This window comes from Lampris incognitus, chromosome 14, assembly GCF_029633865.1.
Source record: "Lampris incognitus isolate fLamInc1 chromosome 14, fLamInc1.hap2, whole genome shotgun sequence".
Classification (NCBI taxonomy): domain Eukaryota; kingdom Metazoa; phylum Chordata; class Actinopteri; order Lampriformes; family Lampridae; genus Lampris; species Lampris incognitus.
Window position 1 is genome coordinate 29,002,284 of NC_079224.1, and position 20,965 is coordinate 29,023,248.

The following is a 20,965-nucleotide window of genomic DNA, read 5'->3' on the forward strand; positions in this document are numbered from 1 at the left end:
TTATTGGATATATTATTATTATATATAGGCGGCATGGTGGTGCAGTGGTTAGTGCAGTCGCCTCACAGCAAGAAGGTCCTGTGTTCGAGCCTCGGGGTTGTCCAACCTTTGGGGGTCATCCTGGGTCGTCCTCTGTGTGGAGTTTGCATGTTCTCCCCGTGTCTGCATGGGTTTCCCCCCATAGTCAAAAGACATGCAGGACAAGTGAATCTAAGTGTGTGTGTGTGTGTGTCTGTGTGTCTGTGTGTCAGCCCTGTGATGGCCTGGCGGCCTGTCCAGGGTGTCTGCCCGCCTGCTGTCCAATGACTGCTGGGATAGGCTCCAGCATCCCCACGACCCTGAGAACAGAATAAGTGGTTTGGAGAATGGATGGATGGATATATGTTCTATCAGTACACATATCAATACTGATACAGGGCTTCAAAAGTAGGGCAGTGTGGTGAAGAATCACAGAGAGAAGATGAGAAGTGGAAATCCCAACATTTGGCATCAGAGGTTGGAAAGAACAGAGCGAGACAGGTTGGTGTGAGATTAAAACTGGAGAGAGAGAGCGAAAGGAAGAGTACAATTCTGTACCTTTCAGCATCAGTTATACAATTGTGAAGCAGCAACATGACAGAAATCATAGCTTTTAGAAACCCCAGTCCCCCTGCTGTGCTGGCAGGACACGCCGAGCGAATAATGTGATTCGACATTATAGTCTCGGCTTAATGCAGAGACACAAGGACCTATGAAATATGGAGTATAGTGCTGTGTGTGTGTGTGTGTGTGTGTGTGTGTGTGTGTGTGTGTGTTCATATTTGTAACTGTGTTTGTGTATGTGAGGGTGCATGTAAAGAGGGTAATTGGAATGATAACACAGAGATTGAGTAAGAAAAACAAGTGGAGTGAGATGAATCAGGGTGAGAGAAATATGAAGGAGAGAGAGAGAGAGGTTGTGAAAGAAAGAGTAGCAGTGCAGCACTTAAAAAAAATCGAGAACATTTTTTTTTGTTTCTCTCTCGCTCTGTGAAGGAGCTCTACCTTCTTCCTATTCCAAACCAGGTTAAAAGGTACATGAGCACAACATATGGGTCTATGTATATTTGATGTCGCCATACTTCATATTTAATACCCTCAAATTTCGTCCTTGACAGATTTTAAGTAGGAAAACCTGCTATGATTTTTCATTGCTCATGTACACTTGCCACAGTGTGTAGCAAGTGTGTGTGTGCGTGTGTGCGCGCAAGTACATAACGTATATGCATGCAGGTGTATATATATATATATATATATATACGTATATATATATATATATATATACGTATATATATGTATATGTGTGTGTATATATATATATGTATATATATATGTATATATATATATGTATGTATATATAGCGTTTTTTTCCGAAACCGTCAATGGTGTTATAAGTGTTCAACTAATGAGGAGCGGAATATCAACACAGATACAGGGGGAAAAAATCATTTTTTTCCTGCATTAAACTTTTTTTTCCTTGTATCTGTGTTGATACACACACACACACACACACACACACACACATCTTTTTCATTCTCATCATACTAAAAGGGTGGTCAAAAAGTTTTGATTACATGTTTGCTTACGAGGTGTGGGTACATGAATTGCATGGTTTGTGTTATTCAGACTGTTTGTGTAGCTTCTCTTAAACGTTGCCAGCTATTGTCTGTGCTTTGTTTCTTTTTGCAATGTGTGTGCGTGCACTCATGTGCATTTTAGCAAATTCAGGGGCAGCCGGGAAGCGAACCCGGGAAGCGAACCTGTTAGCCAAGGGCTAGCGAGTCTAGTCATCCGTGGTCGTTACTCTACACCCCTCCTTCGGGAAGCGTGTCCCCGTGCTTCAGCATACCAGCTCCCTCACGCCTCTGGGCGCACGCGCTTCCGATGACCTCACGGTCTCTCGCCATCCCACTCCTGACACCAATGTAGCAAATCCGGGGGCAGCCGGAAATCAAACCCGGGTCGCCCGTGGTCCAGGCTATCTGGGTTCGATTCCCAGCTGCGATGGATTCCCAGCTGCCCCTGAATTTGCTACATTGGCTTACATTTTATTGAGTATTTTATACAGAAAAATAAACAAAACTTACAGATCCACAGGGAATTTGTGTGATTAAGGCCCAAGAGCAAAAGATTTCATTCGAAACAATTCTATTGGCTGAGAAGAATTCAGACTGTTCTTGATATTTCTCTACTTTACAAATATAAAGATTTACTACCCCAGTCACAGTATACCCATTCTAAATTGTAATGCAGCTGTTTTGCCATCTGACTCGGTGCCTTTAGCATTAGCCGGTGGTGTAAAATGACATGTAATTCACATCTGTATGGTGTTGATGAGAGCTCCTCGCCCTGCCTCAGCAACGGCAGTCGCTGAAAATAAAGTGCAGGTTCCTGCTTCTTCTTAGTGTATTTTTCCTTCTTCCTCTTCTCCTTGCCTGTGTGTACAGCTGCATAATTTAGTATAATATCCAAACAGCCAATGTGTTGGAGATGCTAATATTTGTATTCTCAAGTGTCTTGAAAACCATGAATATTCAAATCTTCTCTACCTCACAAGCACATACACAAGTGTATGCATCTATAAGTCTTTTCTTTCATCTTCTCATCCTATCTGTCACTCTGCCTTTCCAAATTACAGTGCAACGCTTGCCAGAGATATAGCTCGCTATTCATATGAGATTGAGAAATACTCATGCATTATGGCAATGTGCTTTAAGTCATTTCCTATATGCACTCCCTGTTTGTCTCTTTCTATATTTAACTGTATAAAACTTCTTACATTTAACATCGGATATTTAGGTGACAATTCTCTCCAAAGGTACCTACTTTGAGTGCAAAAGAAACGTAACGAGGGGACATCCGGGTAGCGTAGTGGTTTATTCTGTTGCTTACCAACACGGGGAATGCCGGTTAGAATCCCTGTGTTGCGTCCAGCTTGGTTGGGTGTCCTTACAGACACAATTGGCCATGCCTGCGGGTGGGAAGCCTGATGTGGGTATGTGTTCTGGTCGATGCACTAGTGCCTCCTCTGGTTGGTCAGGACATCTGTTCAGGGGGGAGGGGGAACTGGGGGGGGGGGATAGCGGGATCCTCCCACGCGCTATGTTCCCCTGGCGAAACTCCTCACTGTCAGGTGAAAAGAAGCGGCTGGTGACTTTACATGTATCGGAGGAGACATGTGGTAGTCTGCAGCCCTCCCTGGATCGGCAGAGGAGGTGGAGCAGTGACCGGGATGGCTCAGAAGAGTGAGGTAATTGGCTGGGTACAATTGGCGAGAAAAAGGGGGAAAAATCCAAAGAAACCCCCAAAAACTCAGGAGTGCAAAGTAGACTATTTCCATTGCAATAGGATGATAATTTGAGAGCAAATGCAGAACAAAACAAGAAAAACAAAGTTCAATTTGTATTCCTTGTGAGGATAAATAAATCTTTTATCTTATCTTAACGTAGAAACCATGACAAGATTTCTTAGATAGCAATTAGGGTGAGTCAGTGGAGACGGTATTCAGTGTGGAAAGGGTGATGTGAGGTTGCTCTGTAAAAGATGACTTTGAGACTTCTTAAACGGATTATCCCGTGATCGTTAAAGCTTCCAGTTTGGTATTCAAACCACATTTCTTTACAGGTCTGGGCATGGAAGGAGAATGTGTGGGAGAAGGAGAAGGGGACGCTGATGGAGAGGTACACGGTGGAGCAGAGTAAACCTCCATCCCAGGGCGGCGCCGTCCTCTCCACCCTCACCATCAACAACGTCATGGAGTCGGACTTCCACTCGCCCTACAACTGCACCGCCTGGAACTCCTTTGGACCTGGCACCATGATCATAACCCTGGAGGAGACGGGTAGGGGAACATTAGCCTCTTTAAAACTGAAATCCGTGCATTGCCCTGGGTATCAAATCCTGATAAATACTTCTGGTAAAGTCAACCGTCTCACACTACCAAGTCAGTTTCGGATATTTCCCTGTAATTTCTCTTTCACTCAACCAACAAATCCCTGCGTTTTAATTATATTGAACCCTGCCATGGGCCATATATGTTCACATTGATTGGGAAAATAAAATGGTTGAATTGTGACCAGCATTTGTGCAACATGCCGTTGATTTTTGCCGTTATTATTAGCTTCACACTGCCGCTATGGTGTAATGGATTAGGGAGGAATATTTGGCGGTTAGACTGCAAAATTGTTTTTGCGTACGCTTATCCGTAAGTCGTTGGTTACATGTTTAACCAGACGTGTCAAAGACAGCATGTTAAACATATGTATGGTAGGGGCGTCCGGGTAGCGTAGCGATCTATTCCGTTGCCTACCAACACGGGGATCACCGGTTCGAATCCCTGTGCTACCGCCGGCTTGGTCAGGCATCCCTACAGACACAATTGGCCGTGTCTCCAGGTGGGAAGCCGGATGTGGGTATGTGTCCTGGTCGCTGCACTAGCGCCTCCTCTGGTCGGTCAGGGCACCTGTTCAGGGGGAAGGGGGAATGGCGTGATCCTCCCACGTGCCATGTCCCCCTGGTGAAACTCCTCACTTTTAGGTGAAAAGAAGTGGCTGGCGACTCCACATGTATTGGATGGGGCATGTGGTAGCCTGCAGCCCTCCCCAGACTGGCAGAGGGGGTGGAGCAGCGACTGGGACGGCTGAGAAGAGTGGGGTAATTGGCTGGATACAATTAGGAAGAAAAAGGGGAACCCCCCCAAAAAAAATGTGTATAATGGCATTCTTATAAGACCCATTCACACCAACACAATAGGCAAGGCAAATTTATTTGTATTGCACATTTCAGCAACAAGGCAATTCAAAGTGCTTAACGTAAAACATAAAGGCATTAAGACAAACTGTAAGAGCAACATAAGGCAATAGAAAGACATTGAAATACAAATAAAAAGGTAGAAAAAATTAGCTAAGACAGATAAAACAGGAGAGTAAAAGTTATAGTGCCAACAGGAAAGTCTTCAGCCTAGATTTAAAAGAACCGAGAGTTGCAGCAGACCTGCAGTTTTCTGGGGGTTTGTTCCAGATATGTGGTGCAGGAACATGCTGTGTCAATGCCTGGGCAGACCGCTGTGCTGCATCCAGAATCAATTTTCTTGGATTCTGAGTCACAGACACTTTCAGATCAAAAGCGATCCCCATGAAAAAAAAACAAAAACCCAGGAATTCAGTTCAGTGTGAAATGGGTAATTCATACATTCATTGCTTAAACCAAGCATGTGCCATTTGCTTTGAGAAAGGGTAAGCTTCAATTATTTTATGTGCATTTCCTGTAATTTATTAAATATTTACTAATACACATTATTGAACCTTGTCACCAATGCAAATACCATTGGTGAAAATGCAGTGTCAAGGAAATGCATTGCTTAAATTGAGGCATCTCCTTTTTTTTCTTTTTTTTCCTTTTTGTTGCACACATTGCTAACAACTTTGTCGCACCTTACTTATATGTATAATACAACAATAATGATGTAAACTCCATGCAGAAGGGCAGAAATGAAATGAAATCCTGGACCCTCTTACTGTGAGGTAACAGGTTTAATGTCTGACTGCCTTGTGCTGCTTTTGGAAACACGGGGCTGAAGAGGCAAGCTTTGTGACTAGATGGACTGTCATTTGAATCTACTGATGGGATGGAAATTTGGATATAAAGTGAATGAGGTACATCATACAGCTCGGGAGTAATGTTAACTGAAGTGGCAATATGAAACACACTGAAAGACACAATGCTCCGTTGGAGCTGCTTTATGGGCAGCACTCTCCAGGTGGAGTGTGTGAATTTGGGTTAATGTTTTCCTTTGAAACCACTCTCATGCACTGTGGATACGATCTAAGTAGACTTGCCCAGTAAAATATGTTTTTCAAAAAAGATGGCAAAAAAAAACCCCAACCCACAACCATATAGTTTGGTGAATACAACTGAATCTTTCATTCAGAGGCACTACTGTTATAAACAGCGCAAGGCTCTGCAGACGTCACACTTGCTGGTGTGCACATGGCACCACAGTTAACTTCAACTCTGTGTGCCCCCAGAAGACATTACTTGAAAAATCTATTTTTGTTGTCTTTCTCTGCTTTCACAGGGATGGGCAACTGGTCATTTGAAAGTCATTTTATGACAGAACGAGCCTCTACTGGCTAATATTTAATTAGATTACAGCTAGCTTCATTACATTTGCCACAGGCACACTATTGGAGGACTGCCAGAGGATGGATTCTGGATGGCTTTTTTTCTGTAATAGTTCTTAACCTCTTTTTTTTCTATTCGTCTTTCTTTTTAGCTTGCAGTTAATTTTATTGTGAATGCTTGATAGGCAGTTTCTCTTTGGATAAACCTATATAAGATTATAAGCATACTTACCACCTGCAATATTCAAAATTGACTGTGTATATACAGATGGATGACAAATTAAAGGAAAACCCAACATAAAGTGTCTTAGTAAGGTGTTGGTCCACCACGAGCCTCCAGAACAGCTTCAGTGCTCCTTGTTATAAATTCTACAAGTCTCTGAACTCTACTGGAGGGATGGACACTATTCTTCCAAAACATATTCCCTCATTTGGTGTTTTGATGATGGTGGTGGAGAGCGCTGTCTGACACGTCGGTCAAAAATCTCCCATAAGTGTTCAACTGGGTTGAGACCTGGTGACTGTGAAGGCCACAGCATATGATTTACATCATTTTCATACTAATACAATACTTTGTATTGATTTACAGTCCCCCTTCCCTCTAAGGGGACAAGAGGACCCAAACCATGCCAGGAAAATGTCCTCCACAGCATAACAGAGCCCCCGGACCCCCTCACTGTAGGGGTCAAGCATTCAGGTTTTTCCCTTTAATTTGCCACCCATCTGTTTATAGAACAGAGGTCCTCAAAGTTTTGGGGACCGAGTGCTAATTTGGGGAGCTGCAAGAGAAAAAAAAATGCATTTATGAAAACTACATTTCATCCCAAACCATTTTTTTCAATTATTATTACATAATTATTTATTAAACATCCAGACCTGCCTATCAAGCAAATGAAGTATAAATTTTCATCAGCACCTAGGCAACTTGCTCCATGTAACAGCAATAAATAACTCATCACAGCATATCCTACATGGAGAAAAAAGAATAAACAGCTAATCAAAAACACATCGGAAGTGCTCACCATGCTCTTGATTATAATTTTCATTTTTGGATCAACATACGTATACCTTCCCTCATCTTGTGTGAGATTTGTTGTGTTGTAAGTGGGCATCTGTCAGTCTGGATCTCAGCTCGGATCTGGTGATGGCCCTCGTGGAGAAGATTTTCTCATGTGTATGTGCTTCTACACAGAGAGGCCGTCCGAATGGCATGCTGACAGACTGCAGGGTAAGTCTGATGAAAGTCCCGTGTAGAACTCGACGAGGCTGCTCTTACCTCTGAGCTCGCCTGCAGGTCGATGAGCTCAAAGTCCTGCTGCTGCTGCTGCTGCTGCAGGGATGTGATTGAAAGGATCTTGAGTTTTTGTTGTGCCTGAAGTTGGAGAAGAGGCGACAGAATCATCCTACAGGTTCTCCATTAGCTTGTTTTTTTTTTTTTCTCGTCTGAGGGCGGGTGATGGAAAATGTTCCCATGAGCATTTAGCAGGTTGGGAAATGGGCTAGATTCCCATCTTTCAATTGTCGCTGCAACAGTTTTAAGTTTTCTTTCGAAAAACTTGGTGCTGTCAAACAGAACGGAAATGAGTTTCCCATGACCCTGCAGCTTCACACTGAGACCAATGAGCAAAGTGGTCACGTCGACTAGGAGTGCTAGGTCACAAAGTTGTTTAGTGTCACTTAGCTGTAATATCTCTTTTCCTTTTGTGTGCATGGATTTTGCAATCTCCTTCCTCAAATGCAAAAAAAATTTGAAAGTGGCACCTCTGCTTAACCACCAGACACCTGTGAGGTAGACGTCACCAAATTCAGCCTCAGGTTGCTTCGAAAACAATTTAAATCGGAAGTGGTCCGGACCTCTGGACCTGATAAAATAACTGCCCTGACAACATTGTCCGTGACATGTCCCATTTCGATTGTATGGGCAGCAAGGGCTTCCTGATGAATTATACAGTGGTGGTGGATTATGTTCACACCTCTGTCTTTGGACACTTTGTCACAGAGCAGCAAAACAGCACCCACCTCAGTCCCAGTGATAGTAGGTGCACCATCTGTTTTGACACCGACCAAGGACGACAACTACAAATCATGTGACTCGAGCGCGACATACACCATGTCACTCCGCCTTGCTCTATTTTAGACTCTCCATGCTGAGTTTTTCCTTGCTTATTTTAAAATCCTCCATTACGGTCTGAATGAAAATCGGTAACTGTGCTATATTTCAACCGTCTTTGCTCTTCCAATGCAATGGAAAATGCCATCTTGCCCGGCTTCTTTGTGTTCTCTTTATTGTCCTTTGAGGCCATTTGACAGATCCTTGACACTGTTACTGTGTCATTTGGCAAACTTATCATACCGTACTTTCTTTTTGGGAGGGGGGGTTTTCCCCCCAATTGTACTTAGCCAATTACCCCACTCTTCCAAGCCGTCCCGGTCATTGCTCTACCCCTTCTGCCAGTCCGGGGAGGGCTGCAGACTACCACATGCCTCCTCTGATAAATGTGGAGTCGCCAGCTGCTTCTTTTCACCTGACAGTGAGGAGTTTCGCCAGAGGGACGTAGTGGGTGGAGGATCGTAAAATTCCCCCCAGTCCCCCCCCCCCCGAACAGGCGCCCTGACTGCCCAGAGGAGGCGTTAGTGCAGCGACCAGGACACATACCCACATCCGGCTTCCCACCCACAGACACAGCCAATCATGTCTGTAGGGACGCCCGACCAAACCGGAGGTAACACAGGGATTTGAACCGGCGATCCCTGAGTTGGTAGGCAACAGAATAGACCACGACACTACCCGGACACACACGTCTTGTAATTTAGTCTTCTGCACCAGCCATACGATATCAGCCACTTGTGTGAGGCAGTCTTTTATAAAATCGCCATCAGTGAATGGTTTACTGCACTTGGCAATTTGGTGAGCTGCCACTTACAGCTAGCTTGTGTTGCATATTCACTGAATTTCACTCCATTCTTGAAGAAAGACTTTTGAGCAGTTAAGTCTCTTTTCTATTTTTTTTTTCTTGCATTCATTAGTCGAGAACCGTTATTAGTCACACAGTGGCATTTGAACTGATGGTTTTCCTGCTTGACTTTCTGCTTTTTTGTGCAGGCCATGTTCTTGGTTTAGGGCAGTTATTGATTATCTGTGACTTCGCTGGTGAGTGGCTCTGTCTAGTCAAGGACCGCAGAGAGCGCGGAGTATGTCTTATGTCTACGTGGCTCTAAGGCATAGGTCAAGTGTACAGTATGGGGTGAGGTCAAAATAAAGTACAGCAACAAGCACATTATTTCACATGTTATGACAGGTGCGTTAGTGCCAGTGGGGCAACATGGGCCAGACATTTGGGTCTGGCGGGCCGGACCTAGCCCGAGGGCTGCTTGTTGGTGTTCAGGGCTGTACACCATTGTGCTTTACGTTTTATTACTGGCTGTGCCAATCTCATACTGAACCACTGTACTCTGTGTGCTGCTGCTGAGTGGCCGTCTCTGTATGTATGCAGACTTTCCCATTGGTTGGCTTTTATATCTAAATCTCTCCTTGGGCTGCTTCCTCCTTATCTGTGTACATACATGTGTAAAAACCAAAACCAATATAGCCTGCACTCTCACGATATTCTCCAGATGTTGGTCTTTTAAATATGCTGCTCCTTCTTCCTGGGATAATAATAATGTACAGGAGGACCTGAAATTGTCCGAGCTGATTACTACGGGGGAATTTAAGTCCATTTTAAAGGATCGAGAAAATAGTACTCTTGGTCAATGTGATTGCTCCTGAACCGTTTGCTGAAATCGTTCTGGAAATGTGTACTTGTCTATGCATCATAACTGGGTTTTTGTCCTTGACCTTGTATTGCATATTAACTGGATATTGTGTTCATTTGTTTGTAGTGTGTGACAGTTGTATTTGTCGGTTTGTATTGTTTATGTTTATTGTAACAATGTTTATGCGGCTCTCTTGGCCAGGTCACTCTTGGAAAAGAGATTATAATCTTAATGAGACTTTAATGGGGGGTAGGAGAGATGAAAAGACCCCATCAGGGAAGCCAGCCTCCTACTGCGTTTTATCATTTCTAAAACATCAAGGACATTACAAGTAGTTTAATTATACTTTCAATGATAACTATAAATTTCAATTAATTTTACAATTCAATATAAACTACAGCCCCGAGGGGAGTAAAGACCTTTGAAGGGGACATTTTCGCATGTCCAGCGCTGACACAACTACATCGATAAAACCCAGAATAAGGATTCTGTTGTGTGTTTAATTCACGTTTGAATCTAATTCCTTATCTGTGTTACCAGCCCAAAGGGTTTATAATACAACAGTGCAAAACAGAATAAGGGTAAGGCCTCAAAGAGATTTACAGCTGTTTAACAACACAACAACCGTCCAGGTTTCAGTAACAATGAGCCCCCGGTCTTCTCTCAACCTCCAACCCTCTGGGTGTGTGTTTGTTTCAGAGATTATTCCTGTGGGAATTATAGCCGGTGGCACAGTGGGATCCTCAGTTCTCCTCCTTATGTTGCTGCTGACACTGGCCTTCTTCCTCTATCGCCAACGCAAAGGCAGTGAGTACACAGGCTTACTATTCTGCTACTATATTGATGTGTGTGTGTGTTTGAATGTACACAAGTGTATCAGTAAAATATTTTTTTGGATAAGCGTGTGTGTGTGTGTGTGTGTGTGTGTGTGTGTGTGAATGAAAACTTGTTTGCATAAATGTGCATGTGTGTGTGTGTGTTTGCGTTAGTTTATAAATATATATGTGCATTATGTGTGTATTTGCACATGTAATAGTGTATATCCAATTTCCTATGTGTTCGTGTGTGTATATACATGTGTGTTTTGTGACAATATGCTTGAATGATTATAAATGTGTACGTGTGTTCAAGTCTGAGTGTGTGTTTGTGTTTCTGTGTGTTTATGTTTGGGTATAGTACATTTCTATCAGTCTACATATGTATGTTTGTATTTTGTGTGTATTCTTTGTGTGTGTGTACGTGTGTATCTGTCTATCAGTCTCTCTTTCATCCCCTAACCCCCCTATCTGTCATTCTGCCATTACACGTTAGAGTGAAACATATTGCCAGCTACATAGCTTTTTATTCAAATGAGATTAATGAATATTTATGTAATATGGCAAACTGCCTTAAAACACCTACTGTGGGTTTCTCTTTTGAGTCTACCCACATAGAATTGTATAGGCTATTATATGGCGACTCACACAGACACCGGGATGTATAATAGAATAGCCCAGGGAATACCAAGCAGTAATAACCGCAAGATAAACACAGCTTAATTTATGAGTTCCTATACACTTATAGCTAAGGGCGTTCCAAGGAGTATTTCTGAGTACATAACCACTACTCCGTAAAGTCAGAGACCAGGGAACTAAGATCTGAACATGTGCTGTCGTTACATGGTTCAACACAGGGTTTTTGTTTTTTTTTCAAGGCAATGGTTGAAATGGGAGTGGATGAAAGTTAACAATGGGATTTTCAGAAAACATTTTTCTGAACCAGAAGCAATAACATTATTGGAAAATAAAGCTCTGCATTATAAAGCTTTAAAACATAAAATCGTGGGCTTCCGGTTAGTGTAGTGGTCAATTCCATTGCCTACCAACTCGGGGATCACTGGTTCAAATCCCTGTGTTACCTCCGTCTTGGTCGGGCATCCCTACAGATACAATTGGCCGTGTCTGCAGGTGAGAAGCTGGATGTGGGTATGTGACCTCCTCTGGTCAGTCGGGGTCCCTGTTCAGGGGTTAGGGGGAACTGGGGGGAATAGCGTGATTCTCACATATGCTACATCCTCCTGGGGAAACTCCTCACTGTCAGGTGAAAAGAAGCGGCTGGTGACTCCACATGTATCGGAGAAGCAGTGACAAACACAACAGCTCAGAAGAGTGGGGTAATTGGCGAAGTACAATTGGGGAGAAAAAAAGGGGAAAACTCCAAAAAAAACAAAAAGAAACAAAAAAAAGAAAAACAAATGAACTTTCTGTGGCTTCAATTAACCAATCTCTCTTTCCTTTATCCAGGGTGGTGCTTGATACCTGCTGGTATGGAAAGTTCAAATCATACTTTTCTGGTCTCTGGCTGTGAGAGAGTTTGTGCATACAAGTACTGATCTTTTTTATTCTGGACCAGACAATAGAGAACACACTGCACACAAATTATTGGTGGTAATATGTTCTTTCAATGGAACGGCACAAAAAAATGGAAAAGAAAAAAGGAGAAGAATTTATCAGACCAGAACAAAACAGAGCAGAGCAGAATGGAGGCAAAACGGAAAAAATACAGATGAAACCGAGCACTACAGAGCGGAGCAGATTCTCTCCCACACTGCTGAATGGATCAATAATTTGCCAAAATATTAACAAAGACTCGGGTGTCTGGGTGGCATGGCGGTCTATTCCGTTGCCTTCCAACACAGGGATCGCCGGTTCGAATCCCCGTGTTACCTCTAGCTTGGTCGTGCATCCCTACAGACACAATTGGCTGTGTCTGTGGGTGGAAAGCTAGATGTGGGCATGTGTCCTGGTCGCTGCACTAGCGCCTCCTCTGGTCGGTTGGGGTGCCTGTTCAGGGGGAACTGGAGGGGAATAGTGTGATCCTCCCACATGCTACGTCCCCCTAGCGAAACTCCACTGTCAGGTGAAAAGAAGCCGCTGGCGACTCCACATGTATCGGAGGAGGCATCTGGTAGTCTGCAGCCCTCCCCAGATCGGCAGAGATATTAACAACGACTGTGACCAGAGGCTGCACCTTGTCTTCTAGGTCGCCGAGGGGTCACACTGGGTAAACCAGACATCAAGGTGGAGACGGTCAACAAGGAGACCCACAGCCTGGAGGAAGAGGCGGCCAACATCTCCACGGCAACCCGTATGGTCAAGGCCATGTACTCCGTGAGTAGACATCCATCCGTGTCACCTGTGGCCATGGAGAAAGGCATTGTGTGTCACTGGCCTTAAATGTTGACATACACGGACCCGAGGGGCTGCGTGGCAGCAAACGAGTACTCGTATGTGTGCGTATGCACATACATGTGAGTTGCTACATAAACACGTGTGGGTTGGCCAACACACATACACACATCCAGTAGCATGAAAACACACAGACAAATGAGATCACACACATATACACACACACACACTGAAACCAACTGTAGCCCAACCTGCACAAGAAGACAAGACAAACAGGTGTGCACACATGCGCACACACACACACACACACACACACACACACACACTCATACACATAAAATAATTAGACACAGAATGTCATGCATGGCTGTCTGTCAAGACATTTTCACTCATACACACACAGAAAGCACTAAGGAAGCACACGGACATAAACACACATTTGCACAAACGCAACTGATGGCATGATGGGAAGTTTTGAAGACACAACCCTCAAAGTGCTGGACAATCATTTCCAAGAGGCTGCGCTATTATTGAGAGCAGTCAATCCCCCCGGAAGTGGGTCAAATCTCCTCCAGCACAATGTCCAAGAAAACTAACCGTTATCATCCTTTGTGTCTCTGCAGATGAAACAAACCTGAAACTCTGTTTTCCTCTTTCCTCCCTCCCTTCCTTCTCCTTTGCTTTCTCACCCTCCCTCTTTCCGTCTGTGTGTTCCGTTGTTTGATGGTTTAGTTTTTGCCCTCTGTTTCCCTCTCTCCCTCCACCCAGCCATTCAAAGATGACATGGACCTGAAACAGGAAGTGAGGAGCGACACCATGGAGACCCGAGAAGAGTACGAACTCAAGGTGAGAAACAAAGAGTCTGGCGATGCTGGAGCATGGCACCACACTCTTTGCTGTCGCTGTCGTGGTGTTCTGCTGCGTAGGCTTTTCATGGTGAATAGACTGTCATGGTTGTGCACATTACAAGAACAATATTGGCGACATTTTCTCAACAACTTTGTCACCGGAATTTGTTGTTACAAAGGAAAATCACATATCTTGGTAGTGGTTCTGGTGCTGTCCCCTACAGTGCTACAATTTGAAATAATTAATTGAAATGCAAGTTATTTAAAGTATAGCTATACTACTTATAATGTCTAACTACATAAAGTGTCCAACCCACAAAGTCTATGAAAATCTTGGCTCATGTGAGATGAGAACAGTTTCACTTTAGCCAAGATTTTCCCAGACGTTAGGAGTCAAGATTTAACATGGTGGCGAAGTTATTTATGATGAACATTAAAGAAGGCCAATAACCCACTGTGGTGGCAGAAGGCGGTAATACCATTTATTAATGATACTGAAAGGCAGCAACACTGATGGTGCCACCATGACAAGCCTACTTCAGTATTCACAAAATAACAGAAAAAACTTTCTGGGAAACATAGTGAGGCATCTTTATGCAGTTTATGCCATCATATCTTCCATGATGTGCAGTCACTATTGCAGACATGCTGTATGTGGTTTTCTCTGTCTATATACCATCATTCAGTAATAATCACTGGTTGTTTTTAAGCAATGTGTGAAAGATCACAGGCTAAGTAATGTCTTTTTTCCTGCTGCTATCATGACATTAGTGGTCTGCCTTGCTTGTTTGTCAGTCAGTCTTTGCACTGATTTTTTGTGTGTGTATGATTTGGTTTATTTTTTGTATAGCCTGGTTTTCACTTAAGGGGCAAAACTGGACCAGCCATGGCTAATTTTCCATCTGTATCACTGAACTTCTCCGAAACAAATTATCGTTAATATTTTTCTGTATCTTTGTACTAATACGTAACTTCTAGAGTTAGCCTTAGCCCCAGGGAGTTCTTCCCCTTGTTGAGAAACAGGCTTATATCAGCCATGGTTCAAAATGTCTCATGATCTTTGTGGTCATTCACATCATGTGTTTATATATATATAAATATATAAAAAAATTAAACTTATATAGCTCTTTTCTAATACTCAAAGTCGCTTTACAATAAACGAGGTGAAACAAGACGACAGATAAACATAACACATAAACATATATTTATGTGTTATGTTACACAGATAAACGTGTGTGTGTGTGTTTACATCTATCATTCACTTAGAGTGTGTGTTCCACTCACGTACGTAGTGTTGCACAAACAGTTGTCACCAGCGGCACCTACAGCGACCAACACAGCAATCCACAAGTAAATAATAGTCACATAACTGCTCAGTATATCAAAACAATCTCAGCCTGTTATTGTGTGTCTTGTGAAAAGTACTATAAATATACCATATATGTACTCATATGTTCTAGCTACTTTGCTTGTGATGCTGCTATTCTCAGTTTCACTTTTGGTTTGACCGGTAGGTCAGCCCTACAAATACAAATGTCCCTGACTGACTGACTGAGCGACCATGTCAGTGTGACTGACTGAGCGATCATGTTTTACACCATTGGGCCACTGGATTAGGTGACCAACGTCACTGAAGTTTCATGATTGTCTGGCCGAGCACTAAGGCATGAGGGAGAGTGCACAGTTAAAGCACCCCATATAACAACCACTCTGACAAAACACTCACTGACAAATTCACAAAATGATTGCGTGGCATTTGTGGACACTAAACCTGCACAAATCAGACAAAAAGAAACCATGTAATTCTCAAAGCACCCGCAAAGGGTGAAATGCACCCCTAACTGAGCTGCCAAGCAAACAGCGTCTTGGTGCTCCGGGGCTATTTGCACATATTTAAATTAGGTAATATGCATACATTTGGTGCGAAATTGGCCCCTTTCTATGCAAATGAGCCTCATTGCAAAAAAAGTCCAATTCACAAACACCAGCGTTAATAGCCACAAGTAGAGTGAAAATTATTAGCGTCTTCAGAGGGTTTGTGGTAACTGAAGCTCATTTATAAGGGATGTCATGTCCAGACTTTCCAGTGATCATGGCAGCAGTAATTGTAGCCAGGCGAAAGCATAATCCTGCCAGGCATTCTCCTGAGTGGATATTTCGCAGGAGAATATATGTTTTTGTTCTATTTTGTATAGGCTTCGCCCTCTAAGACCATCACTAATGGGTTTATCCCTCGCTGTCCTGTGCAGCACTGAAAAAACTTTAGTCCACACTCACCTAAATGTGGGCCCCACTTACAGCCACAACTCGTCTGTATATTGAATCGAGGCCATACAACCGGCTCCCATTTTTCTTCATCTTCTGAGGAAGCACTATTGAGAGGAATTTAGCAGTGATTCTTCGAGATCTACTACCATGACTTCTAACCATCTAAAGTGGTGATGTCCGGTTATTCCGTTTGCCAGACAGGATACATGATGGGTTTCAAATTGCATGGCCGTTGCAAGGGTTGCCTAGGTTCAGAGCATGCTGGCCTAGTGCTCACTCCACATGCTTTATGCTCCTATTGCGCACGTCTGCCTCAGGCCGAGAAAAAGCAGAGGGCAGACACCTTCGCTGTTGTGCCCGAAGATGTATGGCTAGTGCAAGACACTTTTTCAGTGGACAAAGCCCTGGACCTGCTGGATCCGTTGGGTGAGCCAGTCAAAAGCCATGTGTCATCTCCACCCACGGATAAACGTGCAGATCCCCCCTGACTCACCTCCCCCCCAGCAGAGGAGCCAGAGCTTGGTGGTGATCCACTGGATGAATGCCCAGGGGACCTTGGGGTCTCCTTTTCCACCTCCACTGCCTTGTCTGTCCATGAGCTCCCGGGCATTATCAAGAGGGCAGCAGCCTACAAGAGCCTCATCGTGTTGTCACAGCAGGAGACCGCGCCTCTGGATGAGATAAGTGGGGTTTTCCCCCTAATCCAGCTAGGACCCTGTCTGGCCTTGTCGCCGGTCAAAGGCCAGTACCACCTTCCTCATGGGACCACCTGACTGCTCGCCTGTCAGACCAAGCACACCAAGCATCTGCGATGGCTAACAATATTTTTTTGTTAGCTTTTTCATTGATCAAGCTGGCTGCCCATTTACGTATACTTTACCACATGGATAATTGCAATCAGATGCAAAACTTTATGGACACGTGTGCACTGTAATATCATTTGCACAATATCTTTTGTAAATTGGACCTTGAGACAGGGCAGACAGTGGTTGCAAGTGATGTGCAATTCATGGTGCTATCAGTGAACACAATCCATTCTTTGTGAATTCACTTGTCAATACAGAGTGAGTCTTAGAAAAAAAGAGACTTCTGCAGATAGAAACAGATGAAAGGGGGGGGTTAACAGATAATTAGAATAGGTATACTTAGAATTGAATTAAGTTCTCTTTCAAATCAAACACCCAAAGATATGAGTGGAAAATAGTGTTCTTGCAACTGCATTTATAACTTCTTTTTGGCTGGACCGGACAAGAGGGCCAGCCCTACAAATGTGAATGTCCCCTGACTGACTGAAAGACTGAGTGATCAGTTTAACACAAATGGGCCGCTGGATCAGGTGACCAACAACGTCACTGAAGTTACACGCTTGGTTGGCTGACCAAGGACATCCCTGATAAACATGAAAGTGGGAGTTTCCCTATTGGCCGTTCTCTTTCAAAATGAATTGGCGCAGCGGTTCCAAGTCATTCCACATTTATCGCACGCTAAGAAACAGATTATATTGCTGCTCTTGGAAACTACTGAAATGCTAAGAACAGAATTGCTTCTCTTTCCACATCTGGTTATGCACTAAAACAATCCAGCATAGAGCGGCGTAGGAGAGAAAACAGCTCTCCATGTGCTGAGAGGCATGAGGGAGAGAGCACAGTTAAAGCATCCCAAATAACAATCACTGACAAAACACTCAATACAGTGTGAGTCTAAGAAAAACGAGAGACATCTGCAGATAGAAACAGTTGAAAGAGGAGGGGTAGTTCATTAGATCATCTGTGAACCATATCTAAATGTATATTTTTAATTGTACTTGTATTACCAACCTCTTTTGATGATGATGAGGCAGATCTGGGAATTTGAGATTTTAGCAAATTGTAAAATGGTTTGATCGAATGTGTGTTCTGTTGATGTGATTTAAATGCACTTTCATCATGTTGTTTCAAGTGATAATGTGCAGCATGCAATACATGGCTGAGAAATTAATTGTCGTCCATGCGCTCCCAGGATCCAACTAACGGGTACTACAACGTCAGGGCCACCACCCATGACGAGGCACGTCCCCAGTCCCGTGCAATCCACTACCAAGGAGAGTTTCGCTCCCAGAATCCAAGCAGTGGGCAACCCGGTGCCACCTCCAGCGGACCAACGGGTGCAGCCAGTGGTGCTGTACCCCCCAGCGGAGTGCCAGGGTCCCGGGCAGGCTGCTACGACCCACGCCCCCCTTCCAGGATGTCCCATTCCAGCTATGCCCAGTTCAACACCTTCACCCGGGCAGCACAGAGCCAGCAAGGCCCACCCAATCCCACGCTTCAGTCCCCTGGAGATTACCCAGGAGACTGCGGCCTATTAGACAACACGACTCAACTTTCCTATGACAACTACGGATACCCCTCCCAGTACCCAAGCTACCGTATGGGATTTGCCCCGCCTATTGAGGAAGGGCCGGCTTATGAGATGTATCCCACGGGACAAGGAGTGGGACAAGCGGCAGGGCAAGGGCCAGGCCCTGGGCAAAGCCCTGAAACAGGGCTCGGAAAATATGGAAGCTCTACTCGCTTCTCCTATTCATCTCCACCTTCTGACTATTCTCACAGACACACGCAGAGAATGCAGACTCATGTGTGAAGTACGCACTTGCGCAACCCCCCCCCCCACATACATACACATAATGACATACTTTGACTGCTTTTGCATTGATACTCACACTCATTCAAACAAACATGGACACGCTTAACTCACTGACAACCCTGAGATGTTCCTGCCCTTTCCATACACAGTTGAACATTCAAGAGTCAGCCCATAGCAACCAGTGCATGAAATTCAGCTCCTTGAGCTCAACATGAAAGGTACCAGAGCAGCGATATAGTGGCATAGTTTGCAGCAATACGTGCACTTGCGACAGACAGGTTGACACTCACAGGCTCCAGGCCAAACCTTCTATTGTGTTCAAATGTTATGCAAAACAACAGAGATGGCAGAATGCCACAATCCAGAGAAGAGGAACACAAAGAGAGAATGAGGGCACCAGTTTTTTTTTTAAGACAAGAAGAGGAGGAGATGTGTGAAGGAGGGCAGAGGCACCCCCCCCTACCTTCCATCATTCGTCTTCCCACTTTTGGACTCCTGCATCGCTCTCGCTCCTCTCCCCTTCCCATTCCTGTAAATAAGTGAAAATTGCAGAATTAGGTCATTTTAAAGTTAGTAATACCATGTACACAACTCTACAGTATACAGTATGATGCAGTGCAGATTTTTTCTTTCCAATCTCTGACCCAAACATAGGACAAAAAAAAAAAGACTTGCCATATACACATCTTTAAAGACGTGTGCTTTTTTTTGGATATCACAACTATGGGGCAGCTTGAACTGTTTATCCAGCACTTTCAAACCCCACCAAATCCCCGATGCCACTAGCAATTTCCTAGGGACTATGGCGTACAAGATCTACCTGTACTTAAAGTGGGACATGGCATCTTAAGATGGTACAGAGACTGACCAGAGCACCAACAAAAAGGTATAAAGGTGTGCACCTCCCTTTGTGAGGGGAGGAGACAACTTTCTGGGCCATAAGGTGAGGTTTTGTGTGTATGTCACATTGAAGAGCAGGCGGTAGGAGCAGTAGCAAGCCTCTTGAGATGCTCCCTTCCCATTTTGTATGTCATGATATCACATTTCTATACCTGACCTTTCACGTGGGATCGGTACTGTATATTTGTGAATGAGGGGGGGAAAGCACTTTTTCATCCAATGAATTTCTGCAGTTTGAACAAAAATACCTCCCCCGACCTTAGGTGTCTAAAATGTATTCGTTTCTCTCACTTGCACAGTAGGCTAGAGCTTTTTTTCCATATTTATACAGGCACTCAAAAAAAAAGGCATTCAGAAACATTTTTATAGTATTTTTATATGGAGTTGTGGAACAAAGGTTCAGAGTTTTGGGTGACATTCACTTTTTAATGTTCAAAGGTTTCTGTGTCGAGGTAATCGTATAGACATTTTGTGTTCTTTATTAAGGGGGTGGCTGATGGTTTTTGTAGGGGATGTTGAAGACTGTGATTACACAGTTTCTAGAGTCCTATTCCAAAACACTACAAATGAATTTTGGGGGTAAAATATATTATTTGAGATTTTAAAATCCCAATCAAAAAACAAAAAAAAACAGTTCCCTGGTGAGAGGAGGTGTTACTTTGATGAAATTGTGGTCATATCACTTTGTAACAATCTCTTTTACAGACTTCCTGCCTTCCTTTTCTGAGCTGTGACGGCGACATTCAAAATGATGGATGGCGAGCCTTGTAAAATGGCCTCTCAGTTTGTGCGCTGTTGTCGACCCTTTCTAACAGTGACCCGTTTAAGTGTATAGGCTACTACGCTGTAACATATCAAAAGAGAGGTACATTTCGTGAAGTAACGCAGAGCGGTATGTTAAGCTCGGTACTCTGCTATGGAACGTTATACATTTATACTACATTCGTATGCATAAATCACATGTAGTATGAACACACCACCACAGAACATTTGGTACTGTTTTCTATCCAACATTATTCCATTAAGTTATTTTGGCATTGGTTCTTGTCATTGGCCTTTAGGGCCCCGAAGGTACTTAATAATAAGACGTAAGAATTCCCCCCCCCCTTTTGTTTTTTTTCTCTCCAATAACCCCACTCTTCCGAGCCGTCCCGGTTGCTGCTCCACCCCCTCTGCCGATCCGGGGAGGGCTGCAGAGTGCAGACTACCACATGCCTCCTCCGATACATGTGGAGTCACCAGCCACTTCTTTTCACTTGACAGT

The 20,965-nt window shown here is 43.8% G+C and overlaps 1 protein-coding gene across 1 annotated transcript in view; it reads left to right on the forward strand.

The window, feature by feature from the left end:
- Positions 1-18,817, forward strand: part of kirrel1b (kirre like nephrin family adhesion molecule 1b) — a 91,955-nt gene extending 73,138 nt beyond the window's left edge. Inside the window, exons 11-15 of the mRNA XM_056293302.1 lie at positions 3,643-3,859; positions 10,596-10,703; positions 12,918-13,045; positions 13,832-13,909; positions 18,178-18,817. Of these exons, the coding sequence (XP_056149277.1) occupies positions 3,643-3,859; positions 10,596-10,703; positions 12,918-13,045; positions 13,832-13,909; positions 18,178-18,798 (1,152 nt within the window). The 3' untranslated portion in view covers positions 18,799-18,817. The remainder of the gene's footprint in view (positions 1-3,642; positions 3,860-10,595; positions 10,704-12,917; positions 13,046-13,831; positions 13,910-18,177) is intronic.
- The last annotated feature ends 2,148 nt before the right edge of the window (positions 18,818-20,965 follow it).